We start from the raw sequence: 24,386 nt of genomic DNA on the forward strand, positions 1-24,386 counted from the left end.
ATTTTATAGTATGTATGGGCATTTAATTCTTTTTTATGGCTGAGTAATATTTCATTGTGTGAATATTAACACTTTTTGTTCATCCATTTATCAGTTGATGGACAGACACATAGGTTGCTTCTACCTTTTGACTATAGCTAAGTTATTTGTGTATTATCCTTTTGGTTTCCCGTAATGATCCAGTGAGGACAGCCATTGTAGGAAACAGTATGGAGTTTCTTCAAAACATTTTAAGATAGGGGGCGCCTGGGTGGCTCAGTCAGTTAAGCATCCGACTCTTGGTTTCGGCTCACATCATGACCTCACATTTTGCGAGTTTGAGCCCTGCATTGGGCTCTGTGCTGACAACCCCGAGTCTGCTTGGTATTTTCTCTCTCCTTCTTCCTCTTTGCTCCTCCCCTGCTTTCTCTCTCTCTCTCTCTCTCTCTCTCTCTCTCAAAATAAAATAAACAAACTTAAAAAAATTAAATTTATAACTACTGTATGATCCAACAATTCCTCTTTTGGATATATATGAAAAGGAATCATTGTTTGGAAGAGATCTCTCCACTCTCATGTTCATTGAAGCATTATTCACAGTAGCCAAGATATAGAAACAATCTAAGTGTCCATTGACATTTGAATGGATAAAGCAAATGTGTTACATGTGAAGACAATGGAATTTCAGCCATAAGAAGGAAATTCTACCATTTGTAACAACATAGATGAATCTTGAGTTGTTACACTAAGTGAAATAAGTCAGACAGAGAAAGACAAATACTAGATGATCTCACATGTGGAATCTAAAAAAACTGAACATACAGATACTGAGAACAGATTTTAGTGGTTGTTCACAGACATGGTGGGTAAGGAAAATGAGTTAAGGTGGTCAAAAGGTACAAACTTAAAAGTTCTAAGAAGAATAAGTTTTGGAGATGTACTGTACAGTATGGTGGCTATAGTTAATATTGTATATGTGAAGGTTGCTAAGAGAGTAGATTTTAAAAGTTTTTATCATATCCAAAAACTGTATCATTGTCATTTATGATATATAATTTATGATTATGATATGATAAAATTTATGACATTATAACTGTATCATTAAAATCATTTATCATTACAAAAAACTGTAACTGTATGAAGTGATGGATATTAACTAAACTTATTGTGGTAATCATTTCACAGTATATACATGAATCAAATTCTTACTCTGATACCTTGAACTTATACAATGTTACATGTCAGTTATATCTCAATAAAGCTGGAAAAAAAGAATCCAGTGAGGAAGATAATAATAGCATCCTAATTGTACAGACAGGGAAACTGAGGAGCTGAGAGATTACACGACTGTTCAAAGCTACATGAGTGTTGAAGTTGTGTTTAGAATCCATGTCTCAGTAAGACTCAGCGAGTTCTTAACAACTGCTATTCTCTCTTGTTTTGCTGGCCATGTGGACAAGGTGAGGGTGGCTTTAAATATTTCAAACAATTAGATCTTTGGTCTAAAACTTAGCTTTGCTATTTAATACCAGTGAAAAGGTGTGTGTTCATTCAGAGTGGTAAAGGAGAGAGGAAAGTTGGTGCTCAAGTAAGCTTGTGTGTCAAGCATCTGTAAGAGGGCATTGGATAAGGTTTATACAAAAATCCCATAGCATAGTTCATGTCTTGTAGTCTGCCTCTCAAATATTCTTACCAAAATATCCCTGTAGGAGAAAAGAGTAAAACCTCACTACCCCACAACACTCATGCAGATTTTGTGTCTTGCTCCCCTACCTAATATGTTTATTTTTATGTAAGAATAAGCCAGGTGACCTAATGTGACAAAAGTAGTTGCTGCAGAAAGATGTGGCAGGTTTATTCTTTGTGTTCTACACCTAGCATATTAGCTGGTGAAGATGGGTGTGAGGCGTGGCAGTGGGATGCTAACTGCTGTTTCTACTCTTAGATCATTGAAGGGTCAGTGTAGAAGTTTTTTCTTGTTGGAACTTCTTGATTTCCAAGATCATGAAAAGAGTGTGACTGGTAAACTAGAAAATTTTATGGAATGTTATAGTAGTGACATTAAAATATAACTTTTAGAGACCACTTCTTCCAAATAAATTATTCAGAACTTTAACATCAAGAAAGCAAATACTAGAGTAGAAAAAAATGCTTCTGAAAGGCATATTTTAAAGAACTTATTTGCAAAAATTTTAACACTTTTTTCTTTTCTTTGTGACTCTTGAAAAACTCAACTTGTCTTAAGTTGAATTTTTTACCCTAATGTTATCTTTTATATCAGAGAGTTTTTTTTTATGTAGGTGATTCCAAAGCATTTTTTAAACTAATTATGAAAGATAGTAGCATTTCTTCAGCCAGCATTGCTCTGAGTTTTTAAAAATACCATCTTGTATCTATAAGTATTCTGATTATATTGGCTTGCTTATATGTTACATAACATACTTTTCATACACTGTGGAATAAGCTATGTACTGCTGTAGATATTTTGAGGTAAAATTCATTTTGAGTTACATGCTTTGAACATAAATTGTGCTGTTTACGAGGTGTTTTTCAGTGATGTAAAATATAATTTTGATAGCCTGTTGTAAATATAAATTCTAAACCAATTCAAGTTTTTTAATATACTGTAAATTACCTTCCTCCCGTGGTTTTCCAATTTAAATTAACTTATGACCAGTCACCACATTGTTCAGGCCCTGATTATAAATCCATATCAAAAGAAAATTAAATAGACTCCTCTTTCTTCATTGATTTTAATTTAAAACTCAATTCATTTAGGATGCACAAAGTTACAGATTCGAAAAGTTTGCTAAATCCACTTGAATTGTAATATTAAATATTTCCATGGGTTGTGCATTTGGGGACGACTTTGCTGTGCTTTACTGTCTGTGGTGTAAGACTCAGGACTTCATATTGTGTAGATATGGCCATTACACTAGTGTGGTATTTTCTCTTCATTCTCTGAAGTCTGCATTTTTTCATTGGGTTGCTTATTTGGTATAAGTTTTATTTTCTACTTATGTATAATAAGTATTAACCATAAACAAAGGGCTGCATCAAGTGACCATATAGGGCAAAATTATTCTTTTTATTCTCATTGGTATTATAGGGAATAGTAATAGTTCTGTTATTTCCTTTGGCATATACTTTTTAATATTTCCAACTACTTAAAAAATTCAAGGGCAGATGTTTAAGCAGTACATGCTGCCTTTTTGCAGATGGTTCCTTATAACCTAATGACTATTTCTTGGCTGGCTGATTTATTTCCTTCTGATGAGCACATACTAGATGGTAGCATCAATAAAGTCTTATTTACTTTAAAAATATTCTTGTGAGATACTTCCATGAGGTTAAAATGGTTCATGGAGTTAATGAATACTGGTAATCCTTTTGTCAGATTCGTCACATGCTTGACCTATTTGTGTGTTGAAGCAGAGTTAGATAACTGGCATTTCCAGTGGCTTTCTCTTCATTTTGGTAGTGGAGGAGTTAAACAGCGTCTTTGCTTCTTCCCGCTTTACTCATGTGCATCCCTTGTTTTCCTGGTGAGTTCTGTTTTCTGTCTGGGTTCTCTGTCTCGGATTCTTCTCTGTCTTTCCATGTGTGCCTTTCCCTTCTTGCTTTCCCACTCTCTTTGCCATGGTTGTGTTTCCCTATGACTGAGGAAGGTGAAGAGCCAGGGTCATGCATGCTCATTTTCCTCTAGCTTAGCATAGCTGAATTCATGAGAGTCTGCCTCAGCACTGCAGGGATGGAGTCAGTGGTAGAAAAAAACGACTCTGTTTTGGTCTGTAATATACTGTTGAGTGAAAGGGTTGCTGCATGTTAAGCTTCCTCACTTAAGGGACTCCTCAAAACATTGCTCCCACACAGGCTGGTGGAGCAGGTGTCCAAGCATTTGACTGGTGCTGGCCAGGAAGTTGGTTCAGGAAATTGATAGCAGCTAACCTTTTTTTTTTTTAGTTTTAATTTAAATTCCAGTTAGTTAATGTACAGTGTAATATTAGTTTCACGTGTACAGTATTGTGATCCACCCAGTGCTCCTCACAACAAGCGCCCTCCTTAATCCCCCTCATCTATTTCATGCATGTCCCCACCCACCTCCCCTCTGGTAGCCATCAGTTTGTTCTCCATAGTTAAAAGTCTGTTTCTTGGTTTGCCTCTCTCTCTCTCTTTTTTCCCTTTGCTTTTTGTTTTCTTTCTTAGATTCCAGATATGAGTTAAATTTCCCCAAAGAACACAAAAATACCAATTTAAAGGGATCCGTGCACCCCAGTGTTTATAGCAGCATTATCTACACTAGCAGTTAACTGTTTTAAATTGATCAAAAAGAAACACAGAAAGGTGGGAAACTGCTGTGTTTCTGTTCTTTGCCAGGCATTGGGACAACTGTATCTGGAATGATCACTTCTAGGAGCCTTTTTAAAATGAGAGATTTCTTTATGAAAATGCGTATTTACCTTCCTAATCAGCTTTATTACTTTGCACATTCATCAGTTACAAGGCAGGTTGAATTAAAATGTGTTCATTTAAATTTGTAAAGCTTGGGGCACCTGAGTGGCTCAGTCAGTTTAGCATCGGACTTCGGCTCAGGTCGTGATCTCCCAGTCTGAGTTTGAGCCCTGCGTCGGGCTCTGTGCTGACAGCTCAGAGCTTGGAGCCTGTTTCGGATTCTGTGTCTCCCTCTCTCTCTCTGCCTCTCCCCCGCTCATGCTCTCTCTGTCAAAAAATAAATAAATAAACATTAAAAAAATAAAAAAAATAAATTTGTAAGGCTTAGTAATCTTATATGTTATGAAAATAATTTGGGTAGCTCTTTTTGTAAGAAGGTCTACCTTTAGTGATATACATATGTATTCCTTAGTTTTTAAGAATTCTGACTCTAATTTTTAGAACCGGAGGTTTTTTTGATGATGGAGTTAGTCTCTATTTGCATAAAGCTGTCATTCTGTGAGAATACTAGAACGTAAGGTTTACAAAACCTGTCCGAAATTTTATCATAATTGACATGTTACTACTTGTATTTATTATTTCCATTTAGGTTTTTTCCCAAGCAGTTCTCAAGGGTGTGATGCATTTCTTCGCCACAAGATGACACTGATATCTCCCTCAGTACTGAAGAAGTATGGTATTCCCTTTGACAAGGTATATTAGTATCACTCTTTAACATTTCATTTCGTGTGTGTAGTATTTATATTTAAGACAAGTGTAACACAAGCTTGACTTCAAATATGAATTTTAGGATGTGGGTAGGAAAATTCAGATTTATGTTTTATAACCTGGCAATTATTTGTCTAAATACTAATTTGAAGTTATTTTTATTTCAGGATACATTTACTAGAGATTTCATGCTGGTTATAGTTCACTTATAACAATACTGAAAATAAAATGCAGAACGTTCAACAAAATGAGATGTAGCACTTATACACTGAAGTCTTTTATAACATAAAACATAGCATAATTTATATATATATATATGATCAATATGTGATTATGAATAACAATTTATATATATGTGATCAATTTTTTTAAAACAATTATTATTAGAAGTTTGGTTAGAGTCAATGATTATGACACCAGTATGTTGCTCCTAAACACATTCAGACATAGCACAATGAAAATTTCATTATAGATAAAATTGCCTGATGACTTAATCAGATATTGCTTCTTTGGAGTATTTCTAAAGATTAAGTTCTGTAAGACTCAGTACATGCTAGATTCTTCTATTTTTGTGTCCATGGGTAGTTATTGGGTCAGAATTATTACAGAGCATGAGAACTTTTATGTGAAGAAGCTAAAATGAAGAAAAAAAACAAAAACAAAAAACTTTTGACCAGGTAAATAAAAGCTCCCTCTCAGAGGAGGATTTAGTAATTAGCTCCTTATAGAAACATTAATAAATAGCTATACCCTCTTCATCTTCTTTTTTTCTTCATTTTTAATTTGACTTTTTTCCTATAATCTTTGCTGTTTTTCACCTCAGAAGTTTTTCACTTGTGATTAAATCTTTACCTCTTACTAATCTCAGGCCCTTAAAGTGCATTCCACCCCCCAATCCCCAGCTTTGTTCAAAGTGGAATTTTTGCAAGGACCAGGAATCATTCTCCAGCTTGAGGGGAATCCATGCTCATGCACAAAGCATCTAGCTATATTCACGCATGAGACATATCTGTCTTGTGTCACAGAGATGCTGTCACCACTGTTTTACTCACATAGTCTTACCCATGACAAAAAGCATGCTTCTGAGATGTGCACTGTGGCAGGTGTGCACAGATGTGGAGAGAGGCTGGTCTTGAACTGCAGCGCTGTCACAGTGCCCACTGTTACAGAGGGCAGGGGGTGTGTCCCAGAGATGGGCCACTGCTGCTGTGGCGCTCTGTCTCACTTGCAGATACCTCTGGGCACTGGGTTTTTTAGTCTCAGACACATCATCAGTGAGTGTTTCTTTTAGGTGGTTGGCATTAGCTTGATCAGATACTTTTATTTAAGTTGGAGTTTTAGAAGACAGAGGAGAATGAGTGAACTAGGGTCTCCCAAGGATAGAAAATCTTTTATGATTTTAGGGCTGGTGATAGATAATTGATCAAGCTGGTCTTTGGAGAAGGGATTATGTGAAGTAGTAGGATTGTGGGATTGGTTCATTTCCCCAGGATGGAGGCCTTGGAACTCATAGCTCCTTTCCAAGCTTTGGGGAGAAGGAGGCAGGTGCCCTCCACCCCTTTCTGGGCTGTGGCTTCTTAATACTCCTTGGTAAATCACCAGATGGCTCTCCTCTGCTCTCTTGAGGGTGGGACATTTTGTGGCTTCTGAAGACACCAATGCCTCATCATCTGATTGGCAATTGCAGTTTTTCATATGAAATACTGCCACTTCCCTTTCTACATTGATGAAGGATGTGTGATAACTCTGTGCTCCTCAAGAAACATATTCTCTGATAATGGTAATGTAACGTGGGACAGAGTAGTGTAGGCTTCCAAATTAAACTTCACAAATTTATTCCTGATTCTGTCACCTGGGAAAATTATGTAATTTTTCTAAGCCTCAGTTTCTTTAGCTGGAAAATGATGATAACAATAGTACCTACTTAATAGGGCTGTTATGAGGATGAAAAGAGATGACCTCTAAGAAGGGCTTTGCATAATATATGTTATACAGAACATATTCTTTCTCCTTACTTCGACCCTCTTTTTAGGCAGTTCTTTCACATTTGGAGAAACATTATTTTCCTCCTTCTTTCAATGTATTTGCACATAATCATATATATATGTACATATATATATGAAAAAGTACTTAATAAACATAATGTATGCTTTTAGATCATGTGCACTTTTCAACTTCCTTCATTATATGGAATTGTGGTGATTGTTTAGTTTTATAATAAAAGTGACTTATTCTTTTCTGCTACTCTATTTTCTGACCTGTATATTACACCAAAGGCAGTTAATTAGCCTTATATTTTGGTAAACTGGGACTGACCTGTTTCTAGAAATTATACAGAAGCATAAAATTTAGAGTCCCATTCAATAGGAACAGGTGCTCTTTTTCAACATGGCAAGATTTTCTAGGTAGAGTAGAAAAAGATTGTAGGTGGAATTCAGTGGAGCAGTGAAGATAGTCTCCTTATTCCAAAGGCAGCAGCTGCACCCTCTTCCCCCATCTATGTAGGGTTATAAACAGGTGATCAGGGTGAGTTTTGTTTTATCACAAAGTATAGGGAAAGCATAGTTTCCAAGCACAATTATAATTAATGAAATTCAGTGAGACCAGGAAAGGAGAGAACCAGGCTGTGTTCTCATGTAGCTCATGATGGAACCGGAACCATGTTGAACACTGATAGCCATTCTCTGCCTGCCAGGTGGCAACTGAGTTGCTGCTCATTGCGATAGAACACCTGCTGGGCTGTCATGGGGGAGAAGATGATGAGATAAATTTCAGGATTGTTGGGAAAGAAAATACTTTTACAACATTTTAGCATCCCTAAAATGGCAACCGAGTTGCATTGTGTACAACTGTTATTTATTTATACAGTATGCCTCCTGAATGTTTACATACATGTACATACCCACGTATTTCTCAACATTTTAGGACTGAAAATTAACCATGGATAATAAATTTGATAGTCCATAATAGTATAGGTAAATTAAAAAAAAAAACACCAAAAAATTTTGTTTTACTATTTTTCTACAGCTCATGGTGTATTTTGTGTGTTTTGGTAATTATAGAAAGCCATGTCTTTAGCCTAATAAATAGGAGTGGAATAAGTATATTTTTCATGTTGGTCTTTAATCTCTGACTGGTTTATTCAAGTTACTTTAATTATATTTGAAGATGCACTTACACATACATATTTGAATAATTCTTTGATAGAAATTTTACTATTAAATGGAACACAGTTAATTAAATGTTTTCTGAATATTATGGAAGAATAATTTGGTGAATACCACCAACTCTTTAGCAATAGAATTAATAGTAAAGCCTGTTGAGCATGCATTATTGAAGTTTTTTTTTTAGCTCTAACAAACATCAGTCAAAATATGTCCTGTGAAATAACTCCAGTAACATGATTTTTTAAAGTATTAAAAATATGCACATTGATTGCTAATATGAACAAATTTACTTGGATAACTTAAAGACAGCTTCAAATAAAATAAAATATCTTTGATTATGGATTGAATGAGGGAATTACATTGCCAGAGGTCACACCCTGTTTAGAAAAGTCTTTAAAGTTTCCTGAAAAACTACTGAAGGATTGGATAAAGATCTGGGGGAACTTCTTTTATACTAGATAGCTCTGATATCATGGCATTTTTTTCTTTTTTTTAAATAGGAAATATATTTTAATTGTCTTTGCAATTTGGAAAGTCTGATAATTGAAAATATTGTATGTTTTGTACCCTGCAGATCACTCAGGAGGCTGGAGAATTTATGATTACTTTTCCATATGGCTACCATGCTGGTTTTAATCATGGTTTCAACTGTGCAGAATCTACAAATTTTGCTACAGTCAGATGGATTGACTATGGGAAGGTTGCTAAATTGGTAAGTTATGCCTCAAAAATAAGGCATAAATTAAATGTGTATTCTGGTTATTGTGGTGGGAAATCTAAGATCATATGCAGCACTTTTTTTCCCTTCATTAATACTGTCTGCCTCGCACCATGGTAATTTATTTTCAGACTAGATATATTTGTTTTACATAGCATGTGTTATCATTTATAGCTATAGTTTTCTGTTTGAGATTTTTGTGGAGAAGTTTACTTTGAGAGGTAATTTTATGCAACTGATGTTTGCTTCCTTTCTTAAAGCCACCAATTATTTTTTTGTGAGATTTCCCAGTGGCTCCCTGTGGCTCCATGTTAGGTAAAGACTTGGCTCTTTACCTAACATGGACTAAATATGGAATTTAGTTCCATGGCTTAGAAAACAACTACTTATAGATGAAAATGTCTGTAAAAATTATAGTAAGAGGTTGAGGGAGGGTGGTAAGAAGAAATGATTAAAACTTCCCTTAGTGCAGCAATAAATTTCTTGAAAGTAATGCAGAATATACTTTAATAAGAAATGTATCTTTATATTGCATTTGTACAAAATTTTGCATTTCCTGCTCAGTATATTTAATTTAGTTCACATACTGTGTATTTTCATTCACAAGAAACAACTTCCATTAAATTTAATTAATTTCCCCTGTGGTGTTAAATAGAGGACATCTTCAAAGAGATGGTGGCTTACATTAAGTTGCTTTCTTTCCTATGGCTTTGAAGGCAAGGGCATAGGCTGGCAGAGGGCAGCTATGAATGAAACTGTGTATTTTACGGAGTGTGTAAAATTGACACAGATTTAGTGGAAAATGACATAACAGCTTATGTGGCTGTATCTTGGCCACTGCATGGTATAAGTGAGTGTTTTTCATTCCACATTGATAAAGCTTGTATGTGGAACCATTGTGAACTTAGAAATATATTCAGGGAAGAGAACACCAGGTTTGATTTACATGTGTATTTAGAAAATTACATAATATATTAAAATAAAAGTAGAGCCCTTTGGCAGCCTAGGAACCATTTGTATGGATTTATGAAAAAAGGAAAGCTCCTGCTATTAGAAGACTTTTTCTGTTCTGAGTAATTTCTATTTATGAGGGGTAATTTAGAAAGGAATAGAACTGAACTACTTCTTCCCATTATGGATCCTTCATATTATAATAAACCTAATAAAAAAAATAGGAAACTCAGTGTATGTACCTTGGCCAGCTACCTGCAGTGTTTTCACAGAGAGGTAGTGCTTGGATCTACATTGAAACAGAGCCATACACCCATAGTAATAGCAAGGTATGTATTTTATGGTTTATATTATTTTTTTTATTAACAATTTTTTTTAACATTTATTCATTTTTGGGAGACAGAGCCGTGAGTGGGGGAGGGGCAGAGAGAGAGGGAGACACAGAATCTGGAGCAGACTTCAGGCTCCGAGCTGTTAGCACAGAGCCCAATGTGGGGCTTAAATCCACAAACCGCGAGATCATGACCTGAGCTGAAGTCAGATGCTTAACCAACTCAGCCACCCAGGTGCCCCTGTGGCTTGCAGTTTTAATCATTGACAGAGTAAGTCAGCTATCACAGCTGTTCAGTTATCAGAAAATTAGCTGGTGCTTGTTTACTCTGAGTTTCAGATCTAGTTCACGGTATTGGCCAGATTAGTTTCTCCTCAAGGCTAAAATGTCCTGGGTGGGTTTCCACATTCTTTGTTAATGTAGAATGGGACTGGGGTGTGACCAAGTAAGAGAGGTGGGCAGTGGTCCTCTGAAATCCCAGCTGACAGAGCCTAGGATTGTGGGACTGTAAGAAGTAGTGCGCTGTGGTGGAGGAAGCAGGGATCTAAGGCCCAACTTTTCTTCTGGCTAGTCGTATATCATTAGGAAAATTGTTTATTTTGTTTGTTCCTTCCTATATAAATTAGAAATACCTCTCCACCCATAGATCTGTTATGAGAGGGAGAAAACCTTAGGTATGTGGATATCCATTCATGCTGCGCTGATTTGTATCAGTCAATTTAGTTAAGGAATATGACTGTCTTGGTTCTGGAATTTTGCTAGGTACAAAATTGTTCAATGGCTATACTGCAGTTTTGGGTAAATAGTGCACTAGATTGCATGTGTTTGAGATGTTTTTAGGTGTTGTCTCCACCCTTCCCTTATTTTGGTGAGGTGGTGCTGCTCTGAGAAATGTATTTGTTTTCTATTGCTACTAGAGCAAATTGCCATAAAAGTAGTGATTTAAAACAATACTCACTTACCATCCCTGTAGGTTGTATGTCTGATATTAGTTTCACTAAGCAAAAATCAGGGTGTTTGCAGGGCTACATTTCTAACTGGGATTCTAGTGAAGAATCCATTCCCTTGCTCAGATTGTTGGATGAATTTGGTTCCTTACAGTTGTAGGACTGAATTCCCATTTTTTTGCTGCCTGTCAGCCAGGCCTTTGCTCCTAGAGATATCTCTCATGTCCTTCCAGGTGGTCTTCTACATTTCAGAGCAGGCAGTCCACAAAATCCCTTTTGTCATATAAGATGACATATTTACAAATTATAGGGAATAGGACATGGATGTCTTTGTTGTTGGGGGTAGGGGTGCGAAGGTGGGGGCAATATTCTGTCTACCACGGAGTTCCAATTAATAATTGACATGGTGATATATTAAGAATCTACTTTGAGTAGATGTAACTAATTTAGTTATTCTGCATAAAAACTGGAAACTAGGGGCACCTTGGGTGGCTCAGTCGGTTGAGTATCTGACCTTGATTTTGGCTCAGGTCATGACCTCATGGTTCATGAGATTGAGCCCCGGGTCTGGCTCTGTGCTAACAAGCATGGAGCCTCCTTGGGGATTCTCTCTCTCCATTTCTCTCTGCCTCTCCCTCTCTCAAAATAAATAAATAAAATAAACTAAAAAAATAAATAAAATGAAGTGAAAAACAAGGTTATTTAAACAACAACAAAAAACTGGAAGCTAAATTGTAATGGATACAGTTTTGAATGTTTCACTAAAACATACTTATGCTTTCTTAAATTATACCCCTCAATTTTTTATCTTGGCTATTCTCAGAAAAATAAGTTATCTTATATTGTAGGGTGCTGTGATGGCATTTTTGTGCATATGTTGGTGTCTTTATAATTTATCTGACACATTTTTATTGATCTCCAAGGCTGTTTCTTTACACACTCTTGTATCATGTGTATGTGCATGCTGTCCATGCATGCGTGTGTAGCTTTTAGTCTTGGGAAAATTTGTGAATTAGGCAGTTAGTTTTTATGTTTTTTTTTTTTTTTTTAAGGACAAATTTATAATGGATTAATTATAAACTGCACTTAAAAGACTTGTGGCTTTGAGGGTGCCCAAAATTAATTCTTAAACTAACAAATTTTTGCCTTAATTCTTTGCCATATCCAGTTTATTCTAAATGATAGCTATTAAGAAATAGTTATTCACAAGTGATGATGAGTTATGCTTTTTGGGGGGGACAGATAATTAAAAAAAATAATGGCATGCTTTTTCCTAGTGGAAGCACTAGGTGCAGTGAGGTCTTCTTTACCTGTTACATTGGGTTCATATGGGTATGTAAAAACTCCCAATAGTGTCCCTTTGTGGGACAGAAGTTAATGTGGTGCAGAATGTGGGGTCTGTACTGGTTATATTTTACATATTACAAACCAATATTTCTACTTTGACAACTTAGGAAAGAACTTTACAAAATCCTATATTTAATTGAAAAATACACTAAAACACTAGGTTTTGAAAAGATAACCCCAGGCTCACTGATAATATTGGAGATATTGGTGATTTTATTCAGAAAAATCCTGCATGATACTCCAGAACAGAAGGGCTTTGCCTTTAAGAGAACTCACCTACCTAAGAAGAGGGTTATGTAATTTTCCCCCATTTCATTGTTCAGAGGTAAGGTTTTCACTGAAGAAGAATTGAGAGGATTGTTCTAGGTTGCTACATGCCCATTTGCCTACTGGCTTAGGCAGAGTTCAGCTTCAGAGAGTGCTTGGTGAGTTCCTCCTTTGCAACAGGATTGTGCTACGTGTTTGTACAAAGAAGATGGGCATGTTTTCTTTGTCTTTAGGGAGCTTTCATAAAGAACAGAAGGGCTTTTAATAAACCTCCATTTTCAAAACTGAAGTATGAGTGGAACATACCATTGTGAGTTATTTTAGGCATCTTTATTGGTTTGAACATCAGAGTGATCTAGTGTAAAATGCTACATTTTTTTCTGGTAGAGATTTAAAACTATGAAATGCTTTAGCAATTGAAAGAAAATTTTGGTGCATATTTGAGATGAATGTTTCCTATTTCTGGATCGTTCTCTCCTGTGGTTAAATGGAGTCTATGGTTACTTCTGTGTGGCAGCTGTGGTGGCACTTGTCCGCTTCCTGGCTAGGCTGGATCAAAGAGCTGGCCTGCAGGTTGTATTTCATTTTTCCGTTTGGTAGGATGAAGTGCAGTTGTTTTGATGTTAGGTTTGATGGATTTGTTTGCCACTGCATTCATTAGCTTCATATCAAAAAACTGACAGGCTGTTAAATGAAACTTTGGCTTAGATTTTCAGCTTGACTGTTTGGAGACATTTGTGAAGATATTTTGTTTTTGTGTCGCAGCAGCCTCAAGCACTGTGATTGTCTTGAAGGGAAGAAAAGTTATTTACTGTACTGATTTTCTTGAGTAAAAAAGAATCATTGTCTTGGGGACAGTCATATCTGGCCTACACCATCAGTAGTGTATTTATGACCATGTGTGCAGTGTGAGAAACTTATCTATGGCATGGTAAATAATGTTATCTTCTTGGGAGGAAAGGTAATAGTTGGTGGCTTCAAAATGATACTTCTTATTTTAAATCAATTTTATTTTAAGTGATAATCTACTAACATGATATGCCAGAAATTTGAAAAATTGCACTGCAGATCTGGGAATGTTCTCTCATGAACTTCAGGAACATTACTTCACAATATAATTTTAAAACATTTTGACATTTGAATCCTCAAATGTTTCAGCAAGTTTAAAAAGATAGAATTTTGAAGTTGATTTCCCTTTAATCTAGAAGGGATTTTGATTATTGTCTTACATACAAGAGCTGTGATATGGCTTCATTCCATTTCATATTTCAGGGTTTTTTTAATAAGATTTTTTAAATGTTTATTTATTTTCAAGAGTCAGAGAGACAGAGCATGAGTTGGGGAGGGGCAGAGAGAGAGGGAAACACAGAATCTGAAGCAGGATCCAGGCTCTGAGCCTTCAGCACAAAGACCCATGTGGGGCTTGAACCCATGAACCGTGAGATCATGACCTGATCTGAAGTCGGATGCTTAACTGACTAAGCCACCAGGCACCCCTATTTCAGTCCTTTTCTAAAATTAGATTTCATTATTCTTAAATCAAGTGGAATCCTTCCAAAAAATCTTTAATCTTGGGCAGTCTTTTTTTAAACAATCAGAAATCATTTTAATGGTTAGTCCCTATGTTATATTTTATTATGCTTTAGATTACGAGATTTCTCTATTCTTAGAGCACGTGAAAGAAGGAAAATGTAGACTCACAGTCCCTGCCTTCTAATTTTGGCTATCTGATGTGGCATATATAATATGAACTTTGTGAGCCCATAGATTTTCTCCATTTTTTTTTCTCCTTTTTACCTCTATTTTGTTTCTATTTACTGGGCCCTGGTAGTGCAACATAGAGTACAAAATACCATGTAGAGAAACAGAATCATATGAAGGCATGTCCTTTGGAGCTTGTACTCTGACTGGGGAATTAGTACTTATATATCTGGAATAAGTATTAAGAAAGAAAATATTCATATTATATCCCTCATTTTATTCTGATAAAGTATTGAATTGTGACATTCAGAAAATCTGAGACTTCAAGTAGTATAGTAGAAAGTCAGTTGATTAGTATATATTGTGTCTGTAGGGGAGATATCTGGGACTTGAGTCCTCAGAACTAGGGAGCCCAATTTGATTTATTACTAACTTAAATTTGCTGGATTTGGGGAGTTGAGGTATATGGTTTATGACACTGATGTTTAGTTGCTAAACTGAAATCAAGGTATTATCTGGTTTTTTTTTTTTTTTGGTTGTTGTTGTTGTTGTTATTAAGTTTTAGTTTATTTTGAGAGGGAGAGAGCGCATGTGTGAGCTGGGGATGGGCAGAGAAAGAGGGAGAGAGAGAATCCCAAGCAGGCTCCATGCATAGCAAGGACCCCTTTGCGGGGCTGGATCTCATGACCAGATCATTACCTAAGCCGAATAGTATGCCTTTTTGTTTACACTGTTGAGTGCAATTTTTACGATGGCTTTATTTGTCTCATTATTATTATTTGATATTTTGATTTGTATTATACTTGAGTATGAGCAATGAATAAATGGTTAGAGTCAGATGCCTTAACTGACTGAATCACCCAGGCACCCTTGTATTATCTGTTTTTCAGGCCTTAGTTTAAGTCTTTTGATAAAATGTGGTAATTTTAAGAAAAAGCTAGTTAAAGGAGTACTTAGGAAAAGTGGGATCTGAACCCTTGGCCCAGCTGATGTTTGTTTCCTGGTGGAAGAGCTAAGTGTGAATTGGGACTTCTTAAATAAGGCATACCAATCCAAGTCATTGTTCCCTTTCCTTTGAGATACCCTTCTCTGCTGATGCAACAAGAGCAGTATGTGCAGATGCCCAATTTGAAGCTTTGGTATGGGAGTATTGCTTACTTGATCATTTGATGTGACCTCTTTGAATCAAAAGAAAGTTTTAATGGGATATCACTGAGGTCAGTGGGTATAATTAGACTTTAATCTGTGGATCCACAATCTATCCTCCCTCTGCTCTGAGCAAGGTGATAGAACACACTTCTTTCTAACTGCTGGTCATAACTGTAGTGTAGAAATTTCCCACAAGCCCCTGGGAGCACTCTGTGTGGCAGCACCAGGGACCATATTAAGGCAGAAAGCTGAAAGTAATGAAAGTATATAGCTGAATAAGTATTGGTATAAATATCAAAGGGAATAAAGAATGGGTGATGAATTGTTCCCTATTATTGTTCTAATAGTTCTACACCTTTGCAATTAGACGAATCAGAGTATTAGCCAATTCAAAGAGGAAAAGTGTCCCCAGTTAGGCAGACCCTGAAAAAGTCTCATATTATAAAGAAGCCAAGTCTTAATTTTCTCCCTTGGTTAGCCATGCCTATTATTTTTAATTTACTATAATTTTATCCCCTACAAGCTATGGCCAGTAATAGTTTTTGCCTCTTTCTAAAACAAGTAAGACAAAACAAGAGTGTCTTCTGGATGATTTCCAACATGTTAGTTTAGAGCACTAAATAATTCTTTGTGGCACAATATACAAAATTTAGTGCTTATAGCTAATTCTTCCAGGCATTATTTTTTGTATTTTATTTATAGTAATCAGTTTGCATTTTTCCATGTGCTGCATTTAAGTAGGGCAGTATCGATAGTTGTATGTCTTCTTGCTTATGCTGTTGAGTGCAATTTTTATGATGGCTTTATGTGTTCTTATTGTTTGATATTTTGATTTTTATTATACTTTTGAGTTGAGCAGTGAGTAAATGGTTAAGTAAGGGAAATTTCAACTTAGAGTTATAATGTCATTTAAAAATATGAAGACGTGAAATCTTAATATTGGGGAATTGTCTATCTTGTAATCATACATATCAGTAGTTTGGGGGACAGTGGATGAAGGTTGCATAGTATGTATACATATATTTCACTATTATTGCTATTATATTTTAATCTTTAGGAAAGTCTAGAACATCTTAAGGAAGAAAAATTTAGCATGTGTTAAGTTTAGCATGTGATAATATCAAAGTTAGTTTTATAAAATTAATTATATCTTACATTTCCTTTCAATACACTTAATTAGAAATACAGCTGAAGCAGTTCTTAAGGTTCTGCGATCACATAGGATTGCGCTGTCTGAATCACACTCCAGGGAGGTGACACAGGGTGTGGGGGTGGTAGACCCTCTGGGGAGTAATACAGTTTGTCTTGAATCTCTCAGGCTGTGTGTGTAATTGTGCTGAGCTTCATTTTCTTCCTGTAGAAAGGAAGCATTGATATGTAGTGGTGAAGGGATACAACAAGTTCAGGGGTTAGTTGCACTGATTAGAATTCTGACTTTTCTTTTTACTGGCTGTGTGATTGGAGTCAGTACGTAACTAACTTGTCCAAATCTCCCTTTTCTCATATGTGTAATGGAGATTATAGCTTCTTTATAGTTATTATGAGAAATAAATGCAAGTAAATATGTAAGGAGCCTTGAAGAGTTGTGATGAGAACTGGTAGACGTGTGCATCTTTTTTACAGCATTCCAGTTTGGGGAATTGACCTTGGCTCAGTGGTGGGCCTGACTGATCTAAGGGAAATCTGTTTCTTTGTCCAGTGATGATGAGTCAGTTCAGTGGGCCAGTTCCTGGTCCAATAGAAAGGAAGATTGGGTTGGTGGAGACAGAGGAAAATGCCAACTTGTCTCGGAGAGTGTTGGGAGGCTTGTCTCTCCAGATGGGCACAAGGAATCACTGACACCTGCAGCCTGTAGTCATAAGGGGACCAGACCTAAAGTCTATTCTTTGGACACCAGATGAGAGAGCTGAAATGCTTGTGTTGAAAATCAAAGTCTAGAAAGAGCAATCCAGTGTTTCATTTTTCATAACATTGTCAGAGATGCAGGGGTTCATTGCTCCATCTGTGTAGCACTTCCATCCCTAATAAGAGTTTTGATGGCTAATTTGAGTGCGGGTAAACAAAAATCAACCCAGTCACACAGACCTGTGTTAGAATTCTGGTTCTGTGTAACCTGCCTCTGTGAACCACATTTTTCCTACCCATCAGGAGGGCTTTGACCCTGGCCTCATCAGCCCTGTGATGAGGATGGCGGTGTAGCTGGGATAGTCATCTAGCACTGTGTCTTTTTCACTGAAAACATTTTAAAAAAGCGATCCATGATGGGTCATTTCTAAGTCTGGGAACTCTCTGATACTAATTTGGAGAAGGCTGGTGGAGTTTAGGCCTGAGGCGTTGAGAAGTCATGGCTGTGGAGATAGTATTTGCAGAATAAGTGCTAGCAGCAGGCTGGACAGAAGGATTGCTTTATATACTTCTACTGATTTCTCACACTTTCACTGTCTGCCAACATGAGGGAAGTATGAAAAGAAGTGACATCACCCAGTAGTGCTTGGGGTTCTGTGGGCCAGACTGCTGAGGGGGTGGTCTCTGGAGGGGCTGTTGCTTACATCTTCAAAACCATACTGTAGCTCTTGGGCTCCATGTGGAATTGGAAAAACCATGTGTTGTAAATCCCTGGAAATAAAACCCATCATGGGTATTAGAGATTCCTGCTAAATTTGACTGTAGTCCACACATGGCTTTCCTATACTCCAGGTTTTTATTTGAGTTAAGATACAAAAATAGGTAGTTTCCAGCAACTTTCTAAATTTCATAACAGATATTTTTATAAGGCCTAGTAATAATTCTAGTGATTCTTGGTTGAGTATTTCTAGTTCTTGGGAATGTATATTCTGGGTCATCCTTTAAGTATTAATTTTTAAAAAAATTGGACGGTTCTGATGATTATTAAAATAGCATGAAACCTGTTTCTTTGCAGGTAAATAAAATGGAAAAATTGCTCAAACCTCTATATTATTCAAAGTAATAGTGAAGGATTTCTTTTTCTTATCATATTATTAAAGAGAAAAGGAAAATTCCCATTGCTCATGAGAATGTCACTGCTAGAGTGGGCACTCTGCACTTCTGTTAGGTGGTAGTGTCATCAGTGTAAGCATTCCCAAAAAGCAGGTAGGTAGTATGTATCAATAGCCATCGACATCTCCATGCTCTTGACCCATTCTTATACTCCTAGGAAATAATCAGAAATGTATGCAAAAGTTCATTGACGAAGATGATTGTCATAGTACAATTTTTATTAGCAAAAATTAAATTAAAACTAAAATGTCTAATGACAAATGGAATCATTGAATAAATTATGGTGTGTCCATGTACTAGAATCCTTTTAATTTTACAGAAGATTATTTGAAAGGAAATCACTATGGCTGTTAACATTACTATTTAAATACTCCTTGTTAAAATGTATAAAAATAAAAAAATACATGTGCATATATTAAAAAAACAATTAGAGTACAGAAAAATATTTTATGACCCCTTCTTTTTTTGTGTGTGTGTGTTTAGGTTTCCAATATTTATTTTTTATTTTATTTTATTTTTTATATATGAAATTTATTGTCAAATTGGTTTCCATACAACACCCAGTGCTCATCCCAAAAGGTGCCCTCCTCAATACCCATCACCCACCCTCTCCTCCCTCCCACCCCCCATCAACCCTTAGTTTGTTCTCAGTTCTCAACAGTCTCTTATGCTTTGGCTCTCTCCCACTCTAACCTCTTTTTTTTTTTTTTTTCCTTCCCCTCCCCCATGGGTTCCTGTTAAGTTTCTCAGGATCCACATAAGAGTGAAACCATATGGTATCTTTTATGACCCCTTCTAATCCCTTCCTGTGAATAACTTGCATATCCCTTCAAAAATATCAGCATATGTTTATATCTTTTTAAAAATCCACACACATTTGGTTAATATTGTGCACATTGTTTTCTAATGCCTTCCCTTTTAATGTCTTTCCTTTTAATGTATCTTTCATGTATGCCAGTAAAACATTTTTAGAATGTAGACATTTATTAGGAATATCTTCTAGCTTGTTCCAATAGAGTATGACAGGTGGTTTGCAGTGGATTTTTTTCTGAGGGGCATCATAGAACCACAGCAGTGCATGAAAGTTCATTGCACAGATCTTGTTAACAAATCAGGACTTTGAAAATGAATGCCTTAGTTCACTGCTCTATTTCCATTCCCTCCATGCAGAGCAGACGGCAAGGTGGACCTGGTGCACTCTCACGTTTCTAGCCCTGTCTTTGTTGACGGGCCCCACCTGCCCCACCATCTCAGTTTATTTCACCACAGTTCATATTGGAAGATAGTTAATGCCATCATTGTTTCTGTTTTTTCAAATAACAGCATTTGCAACTGTGTTCTCATATTTGAAGGATTGGATCGGTCATATAAATTTTAATAAGTTCCTTTAGAATTGCAAGTCTTTGGCCTAATAAAGAATTATCCCAGTGAATTTGGAATACATGGCAGGAAAAAGTAACTAAATGACTTTTGTCAACGATTCTGTGATAATGAAATATTTGAAATAGGAATGGCACAAAGTAGGGATAAAACCCAGCCTGGTTTGTACATATAAATGGGCAAGAATACATAGGCAACAAAGGCTACATAAAATAAGAAAATATCAACTGTAGTAATCATAAAGGATACTCTAGATTTAAAACACACACATGAAGTAAGACAATCAGGAAATTATTGCCCATTGTTGCAAGAGAGCAGATGGTGCTTAAATACCCCTTAATTTTATTTTTAAAAAAAATTTTTTTTTCCAACGTTTATTTATTTTTGGGACAGAGAGAGACAGAGCATGAACGGGCAAGGGGCGGAGAGAGAGGGAGACACAGAATCGGAAACAGGCTCCAGGCTCTGAGCCATCAGCCCAGAGCCCGACGCGGGGCTCGAACTCACGGACCGCGAGATCGTGACCTGGCTGAAGTCGGACGCTTAACCGACTGCGCCACCCAGGCGCCCCCCCTTAATTTTATATCATTCTAAAAATCAAACAATCAAAGAGCATGTACCATCTATATTTAAAAAGTCAAATGCAAACTTTTCTATCTTGGGGGTTTGCTAGAGTTGAGTTGAAGAACAAGTGAAACATTAATTTACCACTAACGACACACATTGGAGGCTGTCTTGGCAGGGGATTGAAGGGACAGTGAAGGAAGCAATTTCTAAGAAGGCAGTATTCAAACCTTCCTTAGCTCCTGTGTGAAACTCTTCTCTGTTATGTATTTTCCCCCTAAGTGGCTCTGGTAAGATACTTGATGTTGAATGTTAAAAGTTCTTAAATGTCTAGATTATGTCTCTAAAATGACATCCATTTAGATACAAGGTCATAATTTTTAGAAAATGTATTTCATGCTTAAGTATTTCACATTTGATTAGAAAGAATGTTGGAGAGGTTTTCCTGAGTTTTGATGCTTCCTACACCCCTGACCATCATAATTGATGCTGAATCCTGAGCCCTAAAACGTTTAGTTTAAGTAAGTATGACCAAGATATCTTACTAGATAAATTACTGTTCTTAGATTTGTGCATACGTTTGCTTTATACGGTAAATGTCCATGGAGTACGTCTTAGAAGGTATTTCTGTAGTATAGTCTCTTTATGATCAATTCATTGTGTGTTTTTGCTCAATTACTATACAGGTGTGTTTTCTGGTGCTATTGAGGTGAACTGTGTGTGTGACAAAGCTAAATCAGTTTGTGATTTATTCAGCCACTCAGTGCTGGATTGATAAATGTTGGTGCTGAGCACAGATTCTTGTTCAGTTCCTGTTAAACTTTACTTTTTGTTGGTACTGGAGATCCTGCCAGTCAGACAGCATATGTGAAAATGAAGAAAACGAGTTGGAAATTCAGATCTATATTACTGAAAGTATGCATTCTTTGAATTGTGCAGTGCAGAAACTGAAGTCCATACTCAATTACCAAATAACTGATGTGGTTACGTATCAAGAAAATTTGGACTGTGCAATTCACTGTGTTTTCAAAGAAACATTTTGAGGTTGGGAAGTTTATAAACTTAGAGTTTCAATGGCCAAATGAAAAGTTTAGTTTTATTATTAGACTTAAATAATGTAGTTTGTGTTGATTTCATTATAAGAGAGCTTTTTCCTCCTCCAAGCCGTCCCCGCCCCCCCCCCCTTTATTTTCTCCATTTACCTTCTGGAACTTATTGACATACTAACAGATTGAATCCAGTGTATTTTCTTAGACTTTCTAATTACTCAGCTTTGAAGTAAATGAATGGTGTTTCTTATTTACGAAACTCCACAGGAAGAAGCCAAATAGGCACAACAATGGAAAGAATTTTTTTCAGTGGATGTCATGAGTCCAGCTCCCAGCTGCCAGTTGTCTCAGTCACTCAATAGAATCTAGGGACAAAGTTATCCTCAGTGAGTAAATTAGCAGTTCTAGGCCTTCTGCTTCAGTGGATTTCTCTGAAGCAAAGACAGAGAAAATGTTTCTCTGCCTGCCATTCCCAGATGTAATAGCTATGAAACCAAACCCATGCCAAGTACAATGGTCTTGACTTGAGTCAAAAGCTGGGAAACCAAAGGGTAAGGAAACTACAGTCTTGGGGAAATAGAAATTGGACACAGAGGGAAATGGGTGTTCAACAGAAAGTCAAAGCACAACTGTAGATTATCCGTTCATGCACTAAGCTACACATTTAACAGAGGGTGATAGACTTTTGGGACTGAGCAGTTTGCAAGGGGGAAAAGCTTATTAAAAATCAGTTTCAGTCCATAGATCTATGGTTTTACAAAACGTGTGTGGAGATGTGCAGACAGTAGAGTATGTGCTTCAGTAAATTTAACAGGAAGGAACCTGATGATAGCTAGGGTGTTTGTGGTTGTGCTGTTCATTAATAAACATTCAGAATAAATTTAAAGCTAAGTGAAAGGAGGAAAAAGTTTGCCTATTTTATGCCATTTGTATGTTATGGCTTAAGCCCAAAGCAGAACTAATCATTGGAGTTGTATGGATTACTGAACACAAATGAGGAAGGTTGAACTTCAAGGAAATGTGCTATTTATAGAGTTAGTTGTATATTCAGTTGGGGATTCAGTGGTATAAAGGAAGAGTCGTATAAAGAGGAAAGATCATTGGGATGCTGTATGGTTGTAAGTGTGTTATTCTTAGGGTTACATGCTCACAATTTTTGTGAGCTTTTGATGGTTTTTTAATGGAGGGTGAATATTTTTAAATAGTTAAAAACGTGAATACTCAGTGTTTTTCACGAATATATAATGTGCATTTTTCCCTCTGTATAGGTTTAGCTTTCGGTTTTTAATGGTTTCTCTTTGAGTCACTGAAAAGTGTTGGCATTACATATTTTTACAAATACATTACATAATTTGGATTGTTATTGTGTACAGTTGTAGACTCATGTGAGCTTTAAAATCAAGTTGCTTCTAAATGTTAGTTTGCAGAAATAAAAACTATGCGTATGCTGCAGAGTATTTGTTTATTATGTGTGATGTGTATTTTATTTCCTGGAAACAGTATCGGATTTATGACTTAGGTCAAGGATTCTAAAACCGTTCTTGTGGCCAGTTTCACAAGGATGTTTATAGTACTCCTCTCATTACACTAGTGTGAAAATATTGTTACTAGGGGTGACTAGATTTTTAGAACATCTCTACTGTATAGCTGTTAAAAACAGTGGGGTAAATCTATATGTACTGATGTGACAAAGATCTTCACAATATATTATAAAGTAAAAATCAAAGTGACAAGTATATTGTATAGTGTGAAGCTATCTTTAAAAAAAAACATTTTTTTAACTATCCTAAGAATATGTAAATAGAAAAAGAAATGGAAGGATACAAACGGTTAATTATGATGGCCTATAGCCAGTGGAATGAATTTGGGATTTATAATGCAGGGACCCTCACCTCTTATGCACTCTACTTCTGTGTTGGTGGAATTTTTTTTCAAGGCTGTTTTTATGTCTTACTCTGTGCTTTTTAAAATCCAGTAAAATTATTTTTATGGTTTTCAAGAGTGTTTATATAGAGAGGTCTAAACTAATGTTTTATAGGCACAGGATAGAGATGTTCTGAAATTTATGTTCTTTAAGATATTTAGTTTGTAACCAAAATTTCACTATAGGGGAGGAGAGTAATATATGTGTCTATACATGCTCAGAGTACTTTTAAAGCATTTAAAAGTTTATCCTGTGGTTATTAATTGATCTCTGATTGAGGTAATATTCCTTATTGAATCTAAAATGTAAATAAACAGCATTGACATACATTATTCAAAAAATTGCTGAAAGAATTAAAGTGGAAATTTGCTTTGAAACTATTTGCAGATTGAATATAATGTTCTGTATTTGTTGTAGTAAAAGAGCCTGAAATTGCGTATTGGCTTTTGCTAAAACATGTACAGTGTGTGTGTTTATCATTCCCATATAATCAAAACACACTATTAGACTCTGTAAATTGTATCATGGACAGTGGTGCTTAAATATTAATGTATTTCATTACTTTTGTTCTCAAATTTGAGATTCATGGACAGTGTGTATCATTAGCCAGCAGATGGCAGTGTCTCTGCACAAATTCTTTTCATGCAAAGTCTTTTGACAGGAATGGGTTGCCCTCATAGCATTTGACCTAATTTGACAAATGGAGTCATTGAAGATATTCATTGATTATAAAT

The 24,386-nt window shown here is 36.1% G+C and overlaps 1 protein-coding gene and 1 long non-coding RNA gene across 16 annotated transcripts in view; one reads left to right on the forward strand and one right to left on the reverse strand.

Annotated features, from left to right (window-relative positions):
* LOC121020812 (uncharacterized) overlaps nt 1-6,280 on the reverse strand; it is an 86,799-nt gene extending 80,519 nt beyond the window's left edge. Inside the window, exon 1 of one of the 2 annotated variants that reach the window (XR_005786298.1) lies at nt 6,202-6,280. This is a non-coding gene — a long non-coding RNA (uncharacterized LOC121020812). Of the gene's footprint in view, nt 1-6,191 lie in introns of both variants that reach the window. The other variant, XR_005786299.1, reaches the window with a different exon arrangement.
* KDM4C (lysine demethylase 4C) overlaps nt 1-24,386 on the forward strand; it is a 473,115-nt gene that overhangs the window by 137,061 nt on the left and 311,668 nt on the right. For 13 of the 14 annotated variants that reach the window (XR_005786297.1, XM_040460839.1, XM_040460852.1 and 10 more), the window contains 2 exons: nt 5,021-5,124; nt 8,881-9,018. Coding sequence is in view for 12 of the 14 variants with exons in the window: in XM_040460839.1 (XP_040316773.1) it covers nt 5,021-5,124; nt 8,881-9,018 (242 nt within the window). In the remaining 2 variants the exon portion in view is untranslated. Of the gene's footprint in view, nt 1-5,020; nt 5,125-8,880; nt 9,019-24,386 lie in introns of those variants that run through there. The other variant, XM_040460851.1, reaches the window with a different exon arrangement.

This window comes from Herpailurus yagouaroundi, unplaced genomic scaffold (assembly GCF_014898765.1).
Source record: "Herpailurus yagouaroundi ecotype Mexico unplaced genomic scaffold, PumYag 252, whole genome shotgun sequence".
NCBI classification, from domain to species: Eukaryota; Metazoa; Chordata; class Mammalia; order Carnivora; family Felidae; genus Herpailurus; species Herpailurus yagouaroundi.